The following is an 18,713-nucleotide window of genomic DNA, read 5'->3' on the forward strand; positions in this document are numbered from 1 at the left end:
TGAGATAGCTTAGAAATGCATGCCAGAGAGCAGACGCATGAGCAGACGCGGACATGGTTTAAACTCAAGCTTCCAGCACCGAACCTTTACTCCGGTTTTTTTTGCATACTTTGTTCAGGGCATGCACCAAAATCCAGAATCCAAAACTCATCGAGCTTCACCAGGGCTGCTTTTTTGTTGCTGTTGTTTTCTTTGTGTTTTTTTGTTTGGTTTTATTTGTGACATTTTAAACATTTTCTGAGGTCCCTTTTGAAATGCTGTTTTTTTTTTTTTTTTTTTTTTTTTTGCTGCTGAAGCTAAAATGAGGGATTGATGTAGGCAGAGATACGGCTGTTTATTTCCCAATGTTTCTTCATGACACTGACACACTCTTTTTTTGGGGGGGAGTCCATCTTTTAACAGCTTCTATTTACTGTGTCAGAGCTTGATGACAAACTTCCAAAAGTCAGAAAAAGTCCCACTAGTTGAAGGACAGAGGATGTCCTCTAGTCAGGATGCTGGAGAGGCAAAGCAATATTTAACCCCCCCCCCCCCCCACCCCCCCCAACAATCCCCTGCATCTCCTTTTCTCTCAGCCTGCCTGGTTCTTGCATACAGAATACCTCGCTAAGTGATCGTAAAAACATATCATTCCTCAGATTATCAGATTGCACTTTGTAGTCTTTAAAAGGCAGGATTGAGTTTTCTTTTGGGTTTTTTTAGCGTGAAGGCAAAAAAAACAAAACAAGAAAGGAGCAACTAAATAATTCTTTATCAGTATTTATCATTCATTAGCCCACTTCATAAAGAATGAAGTGGTTAAAATGAGCATTTCCATAGAAAGTTAAATTTCCACACAGGATATTTCAGTCTTTCATGGTGTTTGATTTGTTTTGTTTTTTTAGGCAAGTGCGTCCTGCACTCTATTTCAACCGAATACTGTCATGAAAATGTAGGTTTTCCACTTTGTGTGCACATTGAAAGGGCTCTTTGAATCGTTTGTGAGTAAAAAAAAAAAAAAAAGCATTCTCCTCCTTTTTGATAACTGTCATAAAAGGACTGATGCACATAAAAGGCACATTGTACTACACGTAGCAATTACAGTACAAAGATATGCATTATTTTGTAAAACACTTGTGTTGAACTAAAGATAAGAAGAACTTACTTTTACCTCATGTCAGGGATTCCTGAGAAAATAAAACAACAATTAGGTTCAGTCTATACCCATGGTATCTAAATATTAGCACATAGCTGTTTGTCTTTGCACAAGTACATGTCTAGTGCTTTTGTTTCTCCTTTTTCTAAACAAATTTGTGTATTAAGGTGAGACGATTTTGTACTTTTTGTGAACGTGCATATAGTTCAGTGGAATCTGTATCTGTCAATAACACCTCATCCTCCAATGCTGGGAATGATGGGTAAAAAAAATATTTTCAAGGTGCACTTTTCTTTGTTACACAGGTGGGAAAACAGTGAACTGGAAAAAGATGCGTTTACAAAGAAACACACTCATTTAAATGTTTCTATCAGTTCTCACCTCCTTATGATTATAAATGCTATGTTAACTATTAGTGTGCAGAAAGATGTTTTAAAAAGAAAATATTGTAAAATATGTACAAACATATAGAAAGAACCTTGATAATGTTCTCTACTTGAACGTTCTCCCTAAGTCATATTGTCTCTCAGTAGCAAATGCTTTAATATATAATCAACCATCAAACTTTTGTATCTATACATTTTTTTTGTATTTTTTATTTTATTTCATTTGGCCTTGACTTTCTTTAAATCAACACTTATATTTGTTTTTTATTAATCATCATCAAATAAATTTAATTAATAACTTTGAATGAATAACTTTTCTTCTTTGTCTTCTACCAGATCAAATAATTTATAGATTTTAACCTGCCTGCATTTTGTTTCTTTTTTTAAATGAAGAACACACTGAAGGCAAAACCCAAATCACTTTATTTCCATATGTTGAGCAGCTTTCAGCTGGGAGACACTTTGTTAGTGATCTCAATGGTGGTGGTGGTCTCTGACGCCTCGTCCTCATCCCGGGGCTCCCTCCCACAGAGCAGGAAGGGAACGGCATACCTGCGAAACTAAAGTTCAAAAAAGAGACGACAGATTCTCAGCAGCTGTCCGAGAAATCAACAAACAGCTGTCAGGACAGGCGTCGTGTTCATGCAAAGGTTACAGCACCTGATTGTTGAGATAGATATAGATAACAGGATTGTACACGGTGCTGCTTTTGGCCATGTACACGGGCACCGTGCCCACCAGAGGATGGATCTTTATGTCCGGGCTGTACACCACCAGCAGGGCCAGGATGGTGTAAGGGAGCCACGCCACCAGGAATGTCAGGACCATCAGAACCACCATGGAGGCCACCTTCATCTCCCCTTTGGCCACTGCGCCCCCCTCCACACAAGTCATCCTGGAAACCTGGGAAAAAGTGTCACGGCTAAAAGTGCATAAAGGAGACCTGTGATTGAGGCCAACACAATAATATAAAAATCTATAGTCATCGTGATATCAGCCTGTACGACACGCGTATCACAAAAGACAGCATGGACTGCAGTAAGTGGTTACCCTAAATGTTTACTAACACATGGCAACTCAAAGCATTTAAATAATTAAATGGACCCCTTAATGCATTTGACCAATCAAATGGAGCCCCGTCATGTTAGATGCCTGCCTCCTCTGTAGACGCGGGTCAATTGAAGTATATTTGGTTGAACGCTATAAAGCATTTTTCACAAACATATCTTTTTCGTTATTGTGCTGTTTTCACTTTTTTTTATGGTCAACTTTGATCATTTCTTTCTTTCTTTATTTTTTGCCAATTATTCATTCACAATTCTTTTTCCTTCAGCAATATATCCTCTGGAAATGCAGCTCCTTCTAGTTTGAGTTACTGTTATTAATGACAGTTATTCGAATGAAGCTGTCGCAGTGAAATGAAGGGTTTTGTTGTTTTTGTTTTTTGTTCATGTGTCGCATGTCATATCGTCAGGGCAATTTTGATCACTAATATCACTTAGCGCAACTTGTCATTTTGTGCAGCCCTACTGTCATTAAAATCATTTAAAAGTAGATTTTTTTCTGGTTTTTTTTTAGCATCGGTGAAAAGTAAAAACCTACCGGTATTTCAACTTTAGATTATTGTTAAAATATTAGAAGCATATAGCGGATGAATTTTGTGATCTAACACCTCTGTTACATTCAGTAAATATGTAATAATATCTTATTTAGTTTTGTTTTCTGATGGCATTTGTTGATTTTTTTATAACACATGTTTTCCAAATGATAATTTTGTAGTAAGATGGACAGTCTCAAATGGATTTAAATGTCCTCACTGTTCATCGTCTTACCTGGTGTAAAGTCCACATCAGTTTTGTGTAGGAGCCCACAATCAAGGCAAACGGAACCGCAAAGCACACCGCAAAGTAAGCCAGGATGTAGGACACATTGCTGGGATCTTTGCTGTGCCAGTCTGGCGCGCAAGATGTCCCAACCCCCTCCAGCTCATACCTTCCCCATCCCAACAACGGAGGAACGTTCCAGGTAAGGGACCACAGCCAGGACAGCACGATGCCTCCAACGGCATGCTTCTTTTGGAAAGTCATCTGTCCCAAAGGCTTGCACACCACAAACATCCTCTCGACTGCTATCAAAGCAACTGTGCACAGGGATGTGATGCCTGCAGAAAGGAAAAGCATTCATTGAGGCTCATGGAAAATTCTGTCACTCTGCTTTTTTTATCCAGCATTCTAATATTTCAGTTTCATCAAAGTAAAAATACTTAACTGACTTCCTAAAACCCTAAACATTGATTCCACAGAAAAACTATCCCGAGCATTTGCTAGAAGTATTTAGCCAGAATGAACTGTTACAGAAATATTAGTTCTCTTTTCACTCACCACACAAGGACACCGCAAAGCCCTCCATCACACAGCCTGTTCTGCCCAGGGAGAAGTACCCCAGGGCATTGTTGACCACGGACAGCACTCCTCCAGTCATGGCTGTCCCCAGATCAGCCACAGCCATGTTCACTAAAGCGTAGTTGAGCGGCTGCCTCAGCTGCTTGTGCATGAGGGACACAATGATCACTGTAGCGTTGAGTACGATGGCAGGAATGGTAAAAATGGCCATGATGATGGCCAGAATGATAAATCCAGTGCGTGAAAGAGGGGGCTCCTTCTCTGGACCTACATAGAAAGAAGCGTTGGGTAAAAGCTGGAAGGGCTGCATTGGCGCAAAGCCGAACAAAAAGCTGAAAGAACTGCAGTGTCCTCTCGGGCCGAGCTGCTGGATGCAAGACTACTCCCTTCTTGAGGCAGAGCACTCAGACTAAATGCCCGGAATAAATCCTTTTGATCTGGACTTAGCATGGAGTAATTCCTCCAAATGATCATCCCTGATCTTTCACCTTTTGATTGATTACAAAAGGACTCATCAGGTATCAAAGTGGGGAAGTTGTTTGCAAAACTCTGCAGAAAAAGGTGAATTCTCAGAATATAATAAATGTTAAAAGAAGCACAAATTACATTTAAACTAGATTTTTTTGTCCTTATTTTTCTTCTCTCACAACCACTTTGCTTCCCTTTCCTCCTGCTGTTGCACAAGGCGGGGTCAGAGGAGGTGAACTATGGACCGAGTCAAGCCAGGTCACGTCATTCAAGGTGCAAATCCTCAAAACCCCTTGATCTTTTGTATTGTTTCATTAGGAAGAATAATTTGTAAAGCAGCATAGATAGTTAGAGAGAGAGATTTTTGGATGGTTTTTTTTGTTTGTTTCAGTCAAAACTCAAGAATGAAACATAAACACAATAACTGGTAGTTAAAGCAAAGTTACTCAACCTTCTTCTAACGGTTTTATTTTTGCTCAAAATAAGCAAATATTGTTGTGAATAACTCTACGCAGCTCCCTGCCTGTAACCCCACCTCTCTCTGTCATGTGAGTCAACCAACCACAGTGTTTTTACAACTGCTTATGCAATCATGGGAACCCAAATTCCACATCAAAGCCAAACGTTCACATATTTGAATCTATTTAAACGTTTTTTAACACAATGATAAACAATTAGAAGTGTAGCATCTGCATAAAAAGTTATAAAAAAAACTAGTTGTCATATTTTAATTCACATGATGAAAATATATTTGAAAAAAATGTTAGAAAGCGATGTATTTTAGATCCCATCTCTTCCGAGTTTCAGAGGAAGTGATTCCTGTTTTTAATGTTCCGTACATTATCTATTGAGAGAACCTTTAAATCTGTGTCTCAGGTTTGAATTGAGTAATCCGTATGTTGCAGAAGTAAGGCGAGGTTAAGCCTGCAGACTTAACAGCAGAGAATGAAAAGAGGTGTCCGATGTTTCACCTTCTAAGAGGTTTACATCCAATCAAGTCAAGACACAGATAAATGTTGGATAAAGGTTTGACAGGGTCGGGATTTAACACCGTCTGCTCCTGATTACACAAGTACAGCAAAACAAAACGTTTGAAGAAATTTCCACACATCATCCAAAGGATGAAAGTGACCAATGATGCAGGATGTTAAGTTTCTGCGTCTTCACTGCTGTCTGCAACACAAAGTAAATGAAAGCTTTGTTCTGGGACTCTGCAATCCAGCGTAAAGGGGAGATTGCTGTGCAACCCTTGTGCTGTCCTAGGCTCTTTAACGAAACACAACGCAAAAACAACGTAAAATGAAGGAAAATATTTTTGGAAAACGTGCAAAAAGTGCAATCTTTTAGCAAGAAGACCTGTCAGCTAACGCTAAATCACTCCAATCAACTTTTGGTCTGTTTCTGAGCTATCTTACTGCAATCTGTGAACTGAGCTATCTGTTTCCAGGCTCTCTCACAGCCCCTCCCGCCTAACATTAGCAGTGCAGCAAAAATGGCAGCAATATCAGATCTATCCATCCGTCCAGTTCGGATCCAGATTCCAGCTTAGACCAAAACAAAGACGTTCATGGACCTATTTGTCTGCAGGTGGATGATCAGAAAGGGGCGGAGCAGGGAGCTTGTGGCCCCACCCAGCGTATCTACATCACAAAAACAATCTTTTTCAAGGAGGATTTTTTTCTTCTGCTGCTGATTCACAACAAATTCAATGGAGAAATATTTGGAAATGCAATTTTGGGCCTAATTTTCGTTAAGTCCTCATCAGAAAACCATGAAAAACACCAAAAACGCAATTTTCATCAGAGTGGGTCTGCAGAAACTACAACTTGTTTCCACAATTACAAAGAGGATGTCTGACATCTCTTACTCAAGAACTGCCCAAAGTATTTCATTCATTAAAAGTAAAACAGCAAAATAATGTGATCTGTGTTTAATTTCAAAGAGGTTGAAACAGCAGCAGGAACATTTAAAGTATGGGAATAAAAATACAATAAACCTTTCATTTGTACTGTTACTTTACTATTTCAGGGTGTGCCATCAATTTGTGAAAAACATCCAAATGTGTTAGTCTGCCATGACTGAGTAACACATAAACAAATCTGACATGCAGGTTGTTGGACTTTTGTTCTATTAGTTTAGGCTAAACCAGGGTCTTCTTTCCAAGTGAGATGATAAATCTTAAATACGGTCAGTTTTTATGGTTCTCTGACCTGAGAGGAATTATGATAAAACTCCTCATCAGGAATCTCAAAGCTGCTGTTTTCCTTTTTGCTTATTTTAGAAAGATGTTACCAAAAACACATAATATCCAGGATTGGAACAAAAAAAATCAGATCTCACCGTTCGTGTCCCTGTGAGTCTGGATGAGCTCCTCAGATGAAACTCATTCTTTTCCCTCATTTGAGCAGCAATTCAATGAAAAGGGGTCTTTGCACCCAGCTACTCAAAAGAAGATTCATATTTCATAAAGTTGCAACAAATTGCTGTAATTGTGGGGTTTATTTTAAATGAAAATAAAGAACCAACAGCAGCAGCAACTTTGTTGAGGCTTGGTTTGCTCAAGGACACTTCGGCAGCCCAACAGATGCAGTTTGTTATCAGCAACAGCCGCGATAAAAGCAAAGAATGTATGGACAGAGAGCTGCTTTTATTTAGTGTTTTTGAGTTAATTAAAGCTTCCTGGCTGCGCGCAGGCCGCCGGTCAGGAGGACAGGGCTGGATGATATTGTCCGTCATCCGGCGCAGGCGCCTTATCGGCCTGTCCCAGGCTCTCCAGGACGCTCAACTTTGATATACGACGCAATTACTAAACTAATAAAAGCCTCAAGTCGAAACACGGTTCCTGTTGAGGTGATGGTGTCACGGAAGGAGGTGGTAGAGGCGAGCCGCTTCAACCCACCTTGACATCATCATCGACCCCTGTGATGCGTTCACAGCGCAGGGCGACGGGGACATCTTCCGGTGTGACTGAACAGAGGGACGCTGTCCCTACATGATGCGTTCGGCTCCTCTTCCAGGCTCTGCAGCACAACAATCCCGGGAAAAAAAGCCCCTCTCACTATGACGTCATCGAGCCAAATGATTAATTAGGCTATTAGAGTTCAGCCAATCGCGGATTAATGCGCAAACTTAATGAAAGTTTCTTCTCTCTGCCGCTGAAGTGTTTCCGTCTTTGTTGGAGCGATTTGTCAACATCCTCTCTGCCTCTGTGTGTGTCATTACAGCTGCGGAAGCCTTCATCACATATCTGCAGCCTCATTATCTCCCACAGAGCCATCTTCTGTCGGTGATCTGGAGGCTATGGAATTTCAAACAAAACGTGCTTGACTGTGGCCATGAAGCATTCTTTATTTCTATTCATCTGCACTTTTATACAGGTTGGAATTGTTTCTAAAATAGCACATAATAAACCTTAAACAGTGTCAGTTTACAATCATGCAGCAGGGTAAAATTGTCACTCTCATGCGTTGTGAATACATTTGCGCATTGTGCAAAATAAGTCGCAGGAGCCCTGCAATCTCCAAAATAATGTTTTTTGTAAAAAAAAAAAAAAAAAGGGGGGGGGGGGGGGGGGCTCCCTGATTCCTGCAGCCGAACATGTGGTGTTCAGGGGTGGCGGTGGAAAGGAAAGGATGGAGGGCTGTGCTCCCTCATCCTCTCCCTCCTCTCTCTGTTACGCGCAGGCAGATACAGTGGGAGACGTGCTGGCAGCCGCAGCAGCTGGAGAAGTTCCACCAGGGTTTGAGCGCTCCTCGGGATTTTACTGTGCAGACATTTTCTGAGCTGAAGATGCGGGGGGACAGGAGCAGCATCAGCATCCTTCTGCTCTCCGTCGGATTCTTGAATCTGGCCAACGTGGCGGGGTCCCAGCAAGGGATTCCTCTCTCAGTGTAAGTCCGAATGAAGTCAAACTTCATTTCTTCATTGTTCTGCTGCAAATGTAGAAGCAGGGAAATCGGACGATGGGAAATATCCCTTTTAGGCACCATCAGGCATGTTTCAGAGACTTGATGATATGAATAATAGCACATGTTACTCAGTGTAACTTTAATAGTTTTGAAATGCAGCAGAAACGGAGGGAACAGCTAAGCACTTTTTTGTTGTTTACTGCTGCATCTGTGTCTGTTTTACCTCACTGAGCATATTTTCAACCAAAAACATGTTTCTGTTTCTCTTTATTAGCAACAGATTTGACCCAATTGGGAATATGCAACTTTTAATTTTAACCAAATTGTTTTATTCCCTGTTTACTGCAATAAATGATAATCATAATAATGATAATAAAACATAAAGTGAGAACAATTACATGAACACCTTTATTTTCTCAAACTTTTCTGAAAAGCCACCAATCTACCAGTAAAAAGACACCATGCGGTCCAGAACAGGCTCATGTGTAAGTCTGATGATTCAAAAACGAAATTTATTTCCTTTCAAACATTTTTGTTTCTTTTAAAACATTGCATAATTTACACAAGCCGTGAAACAAAAGAGTTCTGAATAAGATGTGAACTTTTATTTGACAGCAAAAATCTTTTGATTGTGTTCGTATGTCTTCCAGTATTTCTGTGCATAAATGAATGTTTTTCATCATTCAGTCAAACACAAATTGGATAAAACGATAGAGTTTCACTGACAGTTTTACATGTTGTGCCACACAGAGATTTCATTCATAGAAGCTTTTGCTGGTGAAAACAAAACATAAATGTTTTTTTTTTTTCTTATTATTGCTTAGTTTGAATGCATCTTTGTTTTCAACTAATAGTGCTTTTGCTCTGTTACCTCCTCTTTGTCAGTGTGAAGCTTTGGGCCTCTGCATTTGGTGGGGAAATTAAATCCATCTCTGCAAAATTTTCTGGATCCCAGCTCCTGCAAAAGGTACAGGTCTCACGTTTAGACTTCCCTGGTCACAAATGTTAGTTCCCTTTGTCTGATGCTTCCTGCTCGCGTGTGCTGTAACGCTGAATTCCTTCTCTAATGGTTGAAGAGACATTTGTGCACCTCAGCGGAATGCTGAGGCATTATTTTAGAGGCTCAGGTGTGTTTGGCACAGACAAGTGTGTGTGTGTGTGTGTGTGTGTGTGTGTAGGTGTGTGGGTGTGTGTGTGTGTGTGTATGTGTAGGTGTGTGTTTGCACTTGATGCGGCCCATTAACCACAGAGCTGATACCTCTCTCATTGCATCTCTCCAGCAAACTCTCTGGAGTCAAGAGCTCCAACCTCTGAATATGAATGCAACAAAGGGACAAATTGAATAAATGCGGTCAGGTTAGATAACTCACGTGTGTGTGAGGGGTGAGATAGGATGAACAGGGAAGTCAGAGAAGGAGAGATAATCCAGACCTATCCATACGTGATGGCAGAGGTGGGCTCTCCGGTTTAAGAGGATGCTGGCAGTGAACTCAGGGGGGTGAAATGTCTGTTCCCCTTAAAGTGGAGGAGCAAGAGGCTGTAAAGTGAACAGCTGGAGCCGCTTGAACCGTAGAACTGTGAAGCACAGATAGCACACACCGAAATCTACGTGCAAGCATCCGTCTTTTTTTTTACCAGTTCTCAAATCTCTTTATGTTGTACCTATAAGCTTTCAAGAAAAGCTTTCATTGGGAACTTTATTTACTCAAAATGTTTGGCTTCCTCACTGCAATTTTACAACATCCATGTTGATCTGAATATTCTTGTTTGTCTTATTTCGTCACAAATGATGTAGTCTAATAGCATACAAAACGCAAAAAAAACACATAGACTTGAATAAAAGCAGCACAGAAGCTAATGAAATGTGTTTGGTAATTATTTTTTCATTGTTCTATGTTCCTTTTAAATGGTGGCCCGTTTTTGAAGAACATGCTGCTTTGAGGTGTTTAGCGCACCCATTTCTGATTTACAAAAAAAACAACCATTTCCTTCCTTTTTAGCCATGTTTAAAACTATTTAAATTGCATTAATGTTTCTTTATTTTGCAAGCTTCTTATGCTTTACATTTAGCAGTGTGCTCATCATTCTTGCAGAGATTTACACTCAGACACAAGTTGGAGTGGGACCTTTACTAAATACATAGTTTTATTTGGTTAAAGATGAGAGGGAATTATTAAAAACAAAAATGGCAGACAATATTCCCATGATTTAGAAGAATATATCACACCTTACAGCTAACACGAATTCCTTAAGTCCGTTAGAAGACAGAACTGTTTGGTTTCACTGCAGAACAAGAAGGGATTATAGCTTTTTTCTGATCCAAAAATAGTCTTTTTTCAAAGAAAAAATGTCAAATTAGCCTCAAGCTTTCGTTGCCATTTTTATTGATCATTGAAAATGTTATTTGAAAGGATTTTTGGATGATTTGAAACCAGATTGTGCTGTCTGGTAAAGCGGATCGAGATGTTTCAATAAACACAGAGACACACCAAACAATGATGTGACACTTCAGACTTCAGCTACGGACAGGCGCTTTCAAGAACGTACGTTTAGCCCCCAATGTTCACACTGGACAAGCAGGGAGGGCCTATTTCTTTTCTCTTTTTTGCTACTGTTTACTAGCACATTTCTGCCACCTACAGTTGGAAGAGGCGTGGTGCGAAATGTCAAAGCGGTGTAAATCTTGTGAATCTTGCGCCAGTCTTTTCATTTCAAAGCAATATTCTGATACATGAAAGACTCTGTGTCGTATGCTGGAACTCCAACCGGGCATAAAATGCAATTATTCATTCCTGGAGGACAGGAAAAAACAGTCGTGCCCTGAACACTGTGGTGAACCTACGGATCAAAAGAACAATGCAATGACAACTTTCAGAGCATAGAGATGCACATTACAGCTAAAAGAGTGCAGATTCCACCATACAGACGTCCTGAAAGGCCTTTCAATGATGAAGGATTGCTTCTGCCATCTTGCACACAAAAACTGTCTGAGCAAAATTCATTTTGACAGGTAAAGCACCAAATCTACCACTTCAAGAAGTATCACAACCTCATTTGAGTAAATAACCGCGCCAGCATTTGGTCTGACCCCCTGAGAATTGGGGCACTGCATTGTAGTTCCCTCCATGAAAGTGTCTCTGCTTGCAGGAAGCTTGTGGATGTTCCAGTTCTCTGGATAATTGTGAAGATTCCTCAGTGACAACAGATACTTTCATCCTGAGATAATCAGCGACTTTCATGAATCCTTTTGGTTTGGTTTGTTTTAGGAGCTGTGGTCCATCACAGCACCCCGTCCGGGGACCAACTCCAGCTCTGAGAGCAGCCCGTCCATCAAAGGCAACACCAGGATTAATTCCAGAATTTTGGCTGCTTGTCCTGGATTGTGGGAGGAAGGTGCATCTGTCAGAGGAGGTCCTCGCAAATATGGAGAAAGTGTTCAAACTGCATTCAGAAAGAGGCTCAAGGCGCAGAGTCCAGGTCTATCCTGCCCTGAGGTAACAACCACCTTTATATGAGACTAAACTGCAGGTAGAGCAAATATGTCACCATATAATGGGTTTTGTCCTTTTTACAATCCGACCCACAAACGTGTCCATTATTTCATGTAAGCACTTTGCTCATGCTCCTGTGTGCGGACTAGCTATGCTGAGCCAGCCAGCACAGAGCAGTGAGCCGTGAGGAAACTGACGGGTCGTTAGGGCTTCGTCATTAAGGATGATCATTAGTTGCTTTCATGGTGATTTTTCTTGATTTCACTCTGATTTCTGTAAAATGTGGAAAGACTGAGGCTCCTCAGGCCCACAGCCCCCTGCACTGGTCATTACTCTGATCAATAATCATGATCAGAGCGTTTGATGGATGGAGCTTAACCCCTGCTTGATGGTTTCGGGGCTGGGGAGGCGGGGCGGTGGGGGTCTGGGCCGGGACATTGGGACTCGGGGTGCTGGGGCAAGGAGGACAGGCGTGAAATGAACTGTTCTGCTCCACTGCAACTCCACACACTTTCTTTCAGTAGGTAATTTGTCGCCTCATGTAGTAGTGTGTGTGTTTCTTTGTGCGCATCCTGTCCAGAAAACGAGGACGGGATTTGAATGAGTGCCACAAACCTTTTGTGGCCAGAGCTTGGTTTATCGTCGGCGTGGATGACCGGGGAGAGGATCGAGGGGTATTATTTTGTGTGCGTGCGTGTTGGTGCCCGGGAGGTGTGGAATTATGTAACGTCATATTCCTCTGAGCGCTGGGGGGCTTTGTTCTGTCTCTGGAGGTCCAGAGTATCCAGCAGAATCAGCATTATGTGAGGTTTACTTCATTACCCAGAGCTGCCCAAGCTTGTCACGTTATTATCTTTCTCCTGTGCTTTGACTCCTTTTCAATTACCCTCTTTCCATGCACAGCCTCCCCATCCAGCCCCGCCCCCACCGCGGCCACCCAACATGACCGTCTCCAGCCAATCCAGCACAGAGAAGCACAGCATGTGCAGCCAATAACTGAGACCAGATCAGGACTATCAGTCATTCTGTGCTGCAGCAAAGATTTTATCAGCCGCTCATCTGAGGCTGGCTGCCTGTATCTCGTCAGCCAACATGTGAAGCCTTATAAGCCTTGTTTAACAATTCCCTGTCGCTCAGGGAGGTGTGTGGGGGTGGGGGGGTTGCAGAGGTGATGATCCAGTGTGCACAAAGAAGAGATGATTGTCTCATTGATCGCCTGTCTTGTCTTATTCAGTGAACAATTAAAGCGCAGGTGATCTCTGTAAGTTCCAGTTGTGGCGTGAGTTAATGTGAAAGCTTTCTCTTTGGACATTTTCAGAAACGTAAAGAACTTGTAAAGTCAGTCAAAGTGGAGGAGATCGATGGTGTGAAACTGGTGAAAAATCTGGCCGTGAAGATGGAGGAAATGTTCCGGAAAAAGGCGGAGGCCACGAGGGTATGTTCAGAGGAAGATCCCATGTTTTATTGGCTTATTTTGGTGTGTGTAGAGTGTGCACATGTTGGGCTTAATGGTTACTTTATGTTTGCTTGATCAGAGCCAATTAACCAAATTAGATTTTTTACTGGAAAAAGCAAAATGATACATAAAAGTGCTGTATAATTTCAAAGTTCGGCAGTAATGGAAAAAAAATCCAATCAGTGAATTAAAGAATTGAAACATAATGACGATTCCTTTTAACAATGCTTTTGAACAATCCAATTTTATCCAATCCTCTGAACTAAAATAGATCCAGATCATCTTTATCCAAACTTCCAGCAGTGAGTCTCAGAAAGAAATTCCTGCTACTGAACAGATCCATTCACATTTTAGTTTCCTAAAGTTTAGTCCACTGTTGTTTTCCCACATCCAAAGAATCCAAAGAGAACATTCTTAGAACATTCTAGACACTGGATGGTCACATGACTTCATTCAAAGTCTATCCACACATTGGACTGGAATGATGGAATGATCCGTGTTGTGATGTCATCACGTGTTGTCTGCTATGATGCACTTGATCGTTTCTACATTACAGTAAAATAAACCTACCGTGTCTCAATCCAAATGGTATTTTCCAATACTGATAATCGATTTCTTTCATTTTGAAACTAATGGTATAGGTCTATTTGATTGACAACTTGCCTCAGACAGATCAATATGGTTGGATTAAGTTAGTTAATCTTTAGTTGACACACTAGAATGTTAGTTGTTATTGTGTGAAGATGGATGAAATCAAAATGATTTGTTTTATTTGTAGATTTTTTGAAGAAAAGTATAAAATAAAGTTATTTTAATTATTTATTGTTGTCTTAAACAGTTTAGCTCGTGCTGGTTTGCGGCGCCTTCCGTCCGTGAAACCCGGGTTCGACTCCAGGCTGCTCCCTGTTCCCTTCTCTACCTCTGCCGGTTCCAAGCCCGGTTAGAGAAGGTTGCGTCAGGAAGGGCATCCGGCGTAAAACATTGCCAAATTTACCATGCGACTTGTTCGCTGTGGCGACCCCTGATGGGAGAAGCCGAAAGTGGAAGAAGATTGTTGTCTTAAACATGAACAAAGTTGGATTGTGCGAAGGATTTGTGAGGGAAAAAACACGAGTAGTGAATAAAAAGCATTGTTTAGTAAACTAAATTGTTGCTGCTTTTTATAAAACAAACCTTTTTTTTATGCGTCAACATCATATTAAAATACTGTGATGGAGTAAAAAAAGTATTTTTAGAAGTAACTACAAGTGGGAACCACGCATCTTTTGTGTGAAGAGGTAATCCCTGAAACGACACGATCAAAACAACTCAAACGCGCGCTTTAACGCATCTCCGTGACTGTGCGCGCGCACTGAGCCCGCTCACCTGTCAGCGGGAAATCAAGTCTGACACGCCGCTGACTGATACCCAGAGACCCAAACACCACTGACTCCATTCACTTCCTTTTAATTAGAAACGGTTGAGATGAAAACAATTCTCGTTCACTCTCTGTTCCACTGGAGCATGAGAGACTTCTGTTTTTGATCAGACCATCCTGGAAGATGTTTTATGAAACATGAAGTCGTGACATTGAGCGTCCATCAATCCCCGCTACAGTTCCGTCATTAGCTCTAATTAATGTGTCATTTGAAGGAGTCAGTCATCCCACGGAGCCTCGGCGCGCTGCAGGGTCTGATCCTGACAGCCGCCGCCTCTCTGCGCCCTCCGCGCTCGTAATCATTGTTAAAGAACACCTCTGCGGGGACTGCTGGGGGACGATAACGTTTATCTTCCTGCAGATAATCCCACGTGAGCGATAAATCATAACAAGGAAGAGTTCCAAATACATTTAAAGAAAAGATAACATGGTTATTTTTAGTACAAAGTACGTTTGAGAGTGTTTAGTAATGATAGATTTCAAAAGGCGCAGTGGCTCCAGGAGTTGAGACGGACTGAGTCCTCTGGAAACAGGCCTCCACTGCAGCATCCTTTCCACATCGGAAAAGTGTTCCATCCAGCGCAGGAAGCTCTCTGCTGACGACACAACATCTCGAAATGAGCTCAATTGAATTTGGCCACCACGGCCCAGCGGTTGTGTTTACGCAGCACTTATTTTTGACACATTTGACAGATGTTAATTACTTCCTCGGCTCCAAAGGCGAAAGTGATTTCAGCTCCGTTTAACTGAAAAAAAGCATTTTTTTCTCTCTCCATGAGGGTGGTAAAAATCCTGCGCCAACCTCCACCCAAACATTTAACACCATTTTTGTGGCATATACGCCACATAACCTCTGCAGGAATAATTGGTTTTCAAGACATCCTTTGCATTACTAAATTTAATTAACTTGAATAAAAATAAAAATAAATAACCGTTTTAAACGTCGCCTGCAATGCGCAAAATAAAATGTAAAAAAAAAGCAAATATCTTCTGTGAAACGCATCCCAGTTCAGGAAACATGTGGTGCATTGCTTCAAAGTGGATTTTACAGAGTATTTGTCTTTGACGGACTATACAAAATATTGTTAACCAGCGTTTTCCTTCCTCCAGCGGCTGGTGGAGGCAGCAGAAGAAGCTCACCGACAACACGAGGAAAATCCCGACCTGCAGGTGAGCCATGGAAGAAAGGGGGGGGGGGGGTGCAGAGGCTACAAGGTGAACGCGGGTAAAAGGCACTTGAAGTTTTTAATTGTGCTGTCAGCGCGTTGATACATGCGTTTTGCTGATATTGAACGTCCCACACGATGAAGGCTGCGCTACTAGAGGATCATAAGTCACCTTAACTGGAGAAAGTGCATTTAAATAACGCAGTTGGTGCTGAATTGTGTGCAGCTTGCAGGTGGATGACACTTTTTTTTTAAGCTGAGATTTTTTGCATCCTTTCTCATATTTTTCTGCAACTGAAAGTAAAATAAAGACGAAATTGAAAAGTCTTTAGTTGCTTTTTTTGCTTTCCTTCATGGAATGTGCTTCAGTCACTGCGGATTTCCAGCCCCCTGCGTGTCTCTACCGGCGGAATGCAGGATTCCAGCTCTGCGTCTTTCTGCGCGCTGGACAAAGATAAATGGACGGGTTTTGTGAGGAGCGTTGACTCACTTACATGGCTCTTGATTGGAAACCCACTGGAGCAACATAAAACAGAAAGCACTTTGCGCTTAATAGAAGCATTTACATCATGCGAATCCTTTTGGTTTCCTTGTTTTGTGTCCATTTCTTTGTTGCGCAAACAGACGCGCGTGAAACAATAACGTGTATATCTTATTTATTTGAAGAGAAAAGGGCTTTTTCTTTGTCTGTTTTAGAGCAAACCAGACACTTGGAGAGTTTCCAATTTGTGACAATAACATTGCAAGAAAGCGTTCAAATCAGGTGAATCACAGGCCTGCAGTATCCAGGATTTTATTGTTTTTTAAGAGCCTGTCTCAATGCAAAATTCTTCAATTAAACGTTATTTGAACATTTAAAAGGTAAATTTCATTTAAGTCGAACATAAGTAAAATTGCATACAAAGTTCTTTCATAATTTGAATTATTATACATTTATTAAGTCTATATTAATTAGATTTCACAAAACATTTGGTCAAAATATTGATTAAAACATTTATTTTTTTTAGAGTTTAATTAGTATACAATTAATGCATGACAACAAGATTTTTTTCATTTCAATTTACATGTCGTATTCCATTTTATTAGGGCAAGTTCAACATCAACCTGTGATAATGGGCAGTCATTGCTCCTTGTGGCGTCATTTAGTGAATCTGGGCTCCTCTGCTGCACATTTTTCACATTTCAGTAACCACAGCCGGCGAAGCCAGCTGCTCTTATCTCTGCTGCTTCCTGCAGGACAGTCTGAAGCTTTGCTCCGACCTGAGTCCACTCAGCACTTTCAGGGTCTGAGAGTTCACTTATCAAACTGTGTCCTAAAGCTTAACTTCAATGAAACCACAACACAAAAACTCATTTAAAATATTATAGTACTTCCTATTTTCTACTCCTTTTTTTGGGAATGAAGGAAACTGCAGAGTAAGAACTTTTCATAAACATTTCGTTTTTACCTGTTAAGATCGTTTTTATTGCTCATTTTTACCTATATTATTGTATTCCTTTGCCATGTTTATATACACTATAATTCTCATCTATGTTTATGTTGCATTTCAGTTTTTAGGGAGAAAAATTAAACACCTTTCCAGGGACTAGATGAAAAATAGCCTTTAGGTTAACTTTGGTACATTTACAGAAATGCTTTTTATGTGCAACGTCCCTGTCGAATAAACCAATAAATAAATAAGTAAAGCATCTTTTCTAACAATAATTTACACAAAAATATCTTTGTATTTTTACAAAAAGTTTAGTCTTTTATATGAGTTAAAGATGTTTGCATGTTTTAGAGAAAAAAAAACTAATATTTTGGATTGATCCTATTACTTACTCCCCAAAAAATTTGAATGAAAGTGTATTTTGTTATGTTTGTATATGTTTTTGCTGACGCCACAATCAGATAAAGTTATAAGTAAACTCTTGTAAAAATTTAGAAAATTTGCTAATGAAATAAAAGATGAGCAGGGATATTTGATCTAAATGAGAACAAACCAAAGCGTTAAGCATAAAAGCCCAATCAGCTGACTGAATCCATCTGCAGCACAGCAGGGGGGGGAGAAGGGTTGAATGTGAATAACCACAGGACGCGGGGGCCCAGGTTTCAGGCCCCGGCAGCCTGTGATGGAGGACAGAGCTCTGCAGCACGGCCTCCTGCCACTGCAGCACTGAGAGTCAGTCAGCTGTCTCGGGAGCCGCAGTGTCCCGCGGCCTGCTCTACGGCTAAAACGCCGGTGGTTAACGCACATCTCTACAGCACTCAGGTTCTGCTGAGTCTGCAACTTTCTCTCCCCCTCCACAGCTCCCGCCCCACCCGCCCTCCTTGCCGCAGCTCGTCACAGAGCTGCTCAGGCGTGGGATGAGCTGTCAGGGGCTGCTTGATGGTGATGCCCGCTCAGTCCCCCCTGAGAGTGATGCTGGGGAGTCCATCAGCCGTCTCTTCCTCCCCCTCTCCCCCCCTCCATCTCCCTCTCTCTCTCAGTAAAAATATTAAGGACTGGAGGCCACGGAGAGGCCGCTAAGACAGGATGAGTTAGTCCTTCTTCTTCAGCAGCAGACAGTGAAGGACAGGGCAGGCAAACTATTAGGAGCTCAAAGTGTTTTACTTGAGTTAAACTTCCTCAAATGAATCCCAAGTCTTAACATTTATCCTAAAAATGGATTAAAAAAACAACAACAAATGAGCCATTTTGTCTGAAATTGAAACACTTTACCAGCATTTGCAGTCATGTTCTGTAAATGTGTGTCTGCAAATACTTGGAATCTGTTTTGGTGTATTTACATTTTTACTCTTGTTTGTCCCTTAAATATTTTCGTAGCTTTACTTTGTTTTAGGTCTTTCATTAGAATAAAGCTGAGCAGAAAAAGAAAATGTACACCAAATTCCTGTCAAAGC

At 41.1% G+C, this 18,713-nt stretch overlaps 2 protein-coding genes across 3 annotated transcripts in view; one reads left to right on the top strand and one right to left on the bottom strand.

The window, feature by feature from the left end:
* Positions 1–1,921: 1,921 nt before the first annotated feature.
* On the bottom strand, positions 1,922–7,734 carry LOC101157770 (parapinopsin-like). Of its 2 annotated transcripts, XM_020703079.2 has the most exons (5): positions 7,291–7,734; positions 3,903–4,190; positions 3,354–3,682; positions 2,182–2,424; positions 1,922–2,081 (listed from the first exon to the last, which is right to left on the bottom strand). In XM_020703079.2, exons 2-5 carry the CDS (start codon positions 4,132–4,134, stop codon positions 1,968–1,970), a joined length of 918 nt encoding a protein of 305 aa, XP_020558738.1. In that variant the 5' UTR covers positions 4,135–4,190; positions 7,291–7,734; the 3' UTR covers positions 1,922–1,967. The 2 variants fall into 2 exon arrangements, with proteins under 2 accessions (XP_020558738.1, XP_004068632.3); XM_004068584.4 differs by lacking the exon at positions 7,291–7,734 and having other exon boundaries at positions 3,903–4,318.
* A 302-nt stretch (positions 7,735–8,036) lies between these two features.
* The window catches only part of LOC101158014 (voltage-dependent calcium channel subunit alpha-2/delta-3), a 40,515-nt gene continuing 29,838 nt past the window's right edge, over positions 8,037–18,713 (top strand). The window contains exons 1-5 of the mRNA XM_023954788.1: positions 8,037–8,281; positions 9,185–9,266; positions 11,566–11,793; positions 13,109–13,225; positions 15,774–15,833. Of these exons, the coding sequence (XP_023810556.1) occupies positions 8,181–8,281; positions 9,185–9,266; positions 11,566–11,793; positions 13,109–13,225; positions 15,774–15,833 (588 nt within the window). The 5' untranslated portion in view covers positions 8,037–8,180. The remainder of the gene's footprint in view (positions 8,282–9,184; positions 9,267–11,565; positions 11,794–13,108; positions 13,226–15,773; positions 15,834–18,713) is intronic.

Source organism: Oryzias latipes, chromosome 5, assembly GCF_002234675.1.
Source record: "Oryzias latipes chromosome 5, ASM223467v1".
Classification (NCBI taxonomy): domain Eukaryota; kingdom Metazoa; phylum Chordata; class Actinopteri; order Beloniformes; family Adrianichthyidae; genus Oryzias; species Oryzias latipes.

Coding starts and splice junctions, on each gene's coding strand:
- LOC101157770 (XM_004068584.4), bottom strand. CDS start 4,233: ATGCAGCCCTTCCAGCTTTTACCCAACGCTTCTTTCTATGTAGGTCCA. Junction 3,683..3,902: donor CTTTGCGGTGTCCTTGTGTG/GTGAGTGAAAAG, acceptor TCCTTTCTGCAG/GCATCACATCCCTGTGCACA. Junction 2,082..2,181: donor ATATCTATCTCAACAATCAG/GTGCTGTAACCT, acceptor TTTGAACTTTAG/TTTCGCAGGTATGCCGTTCC.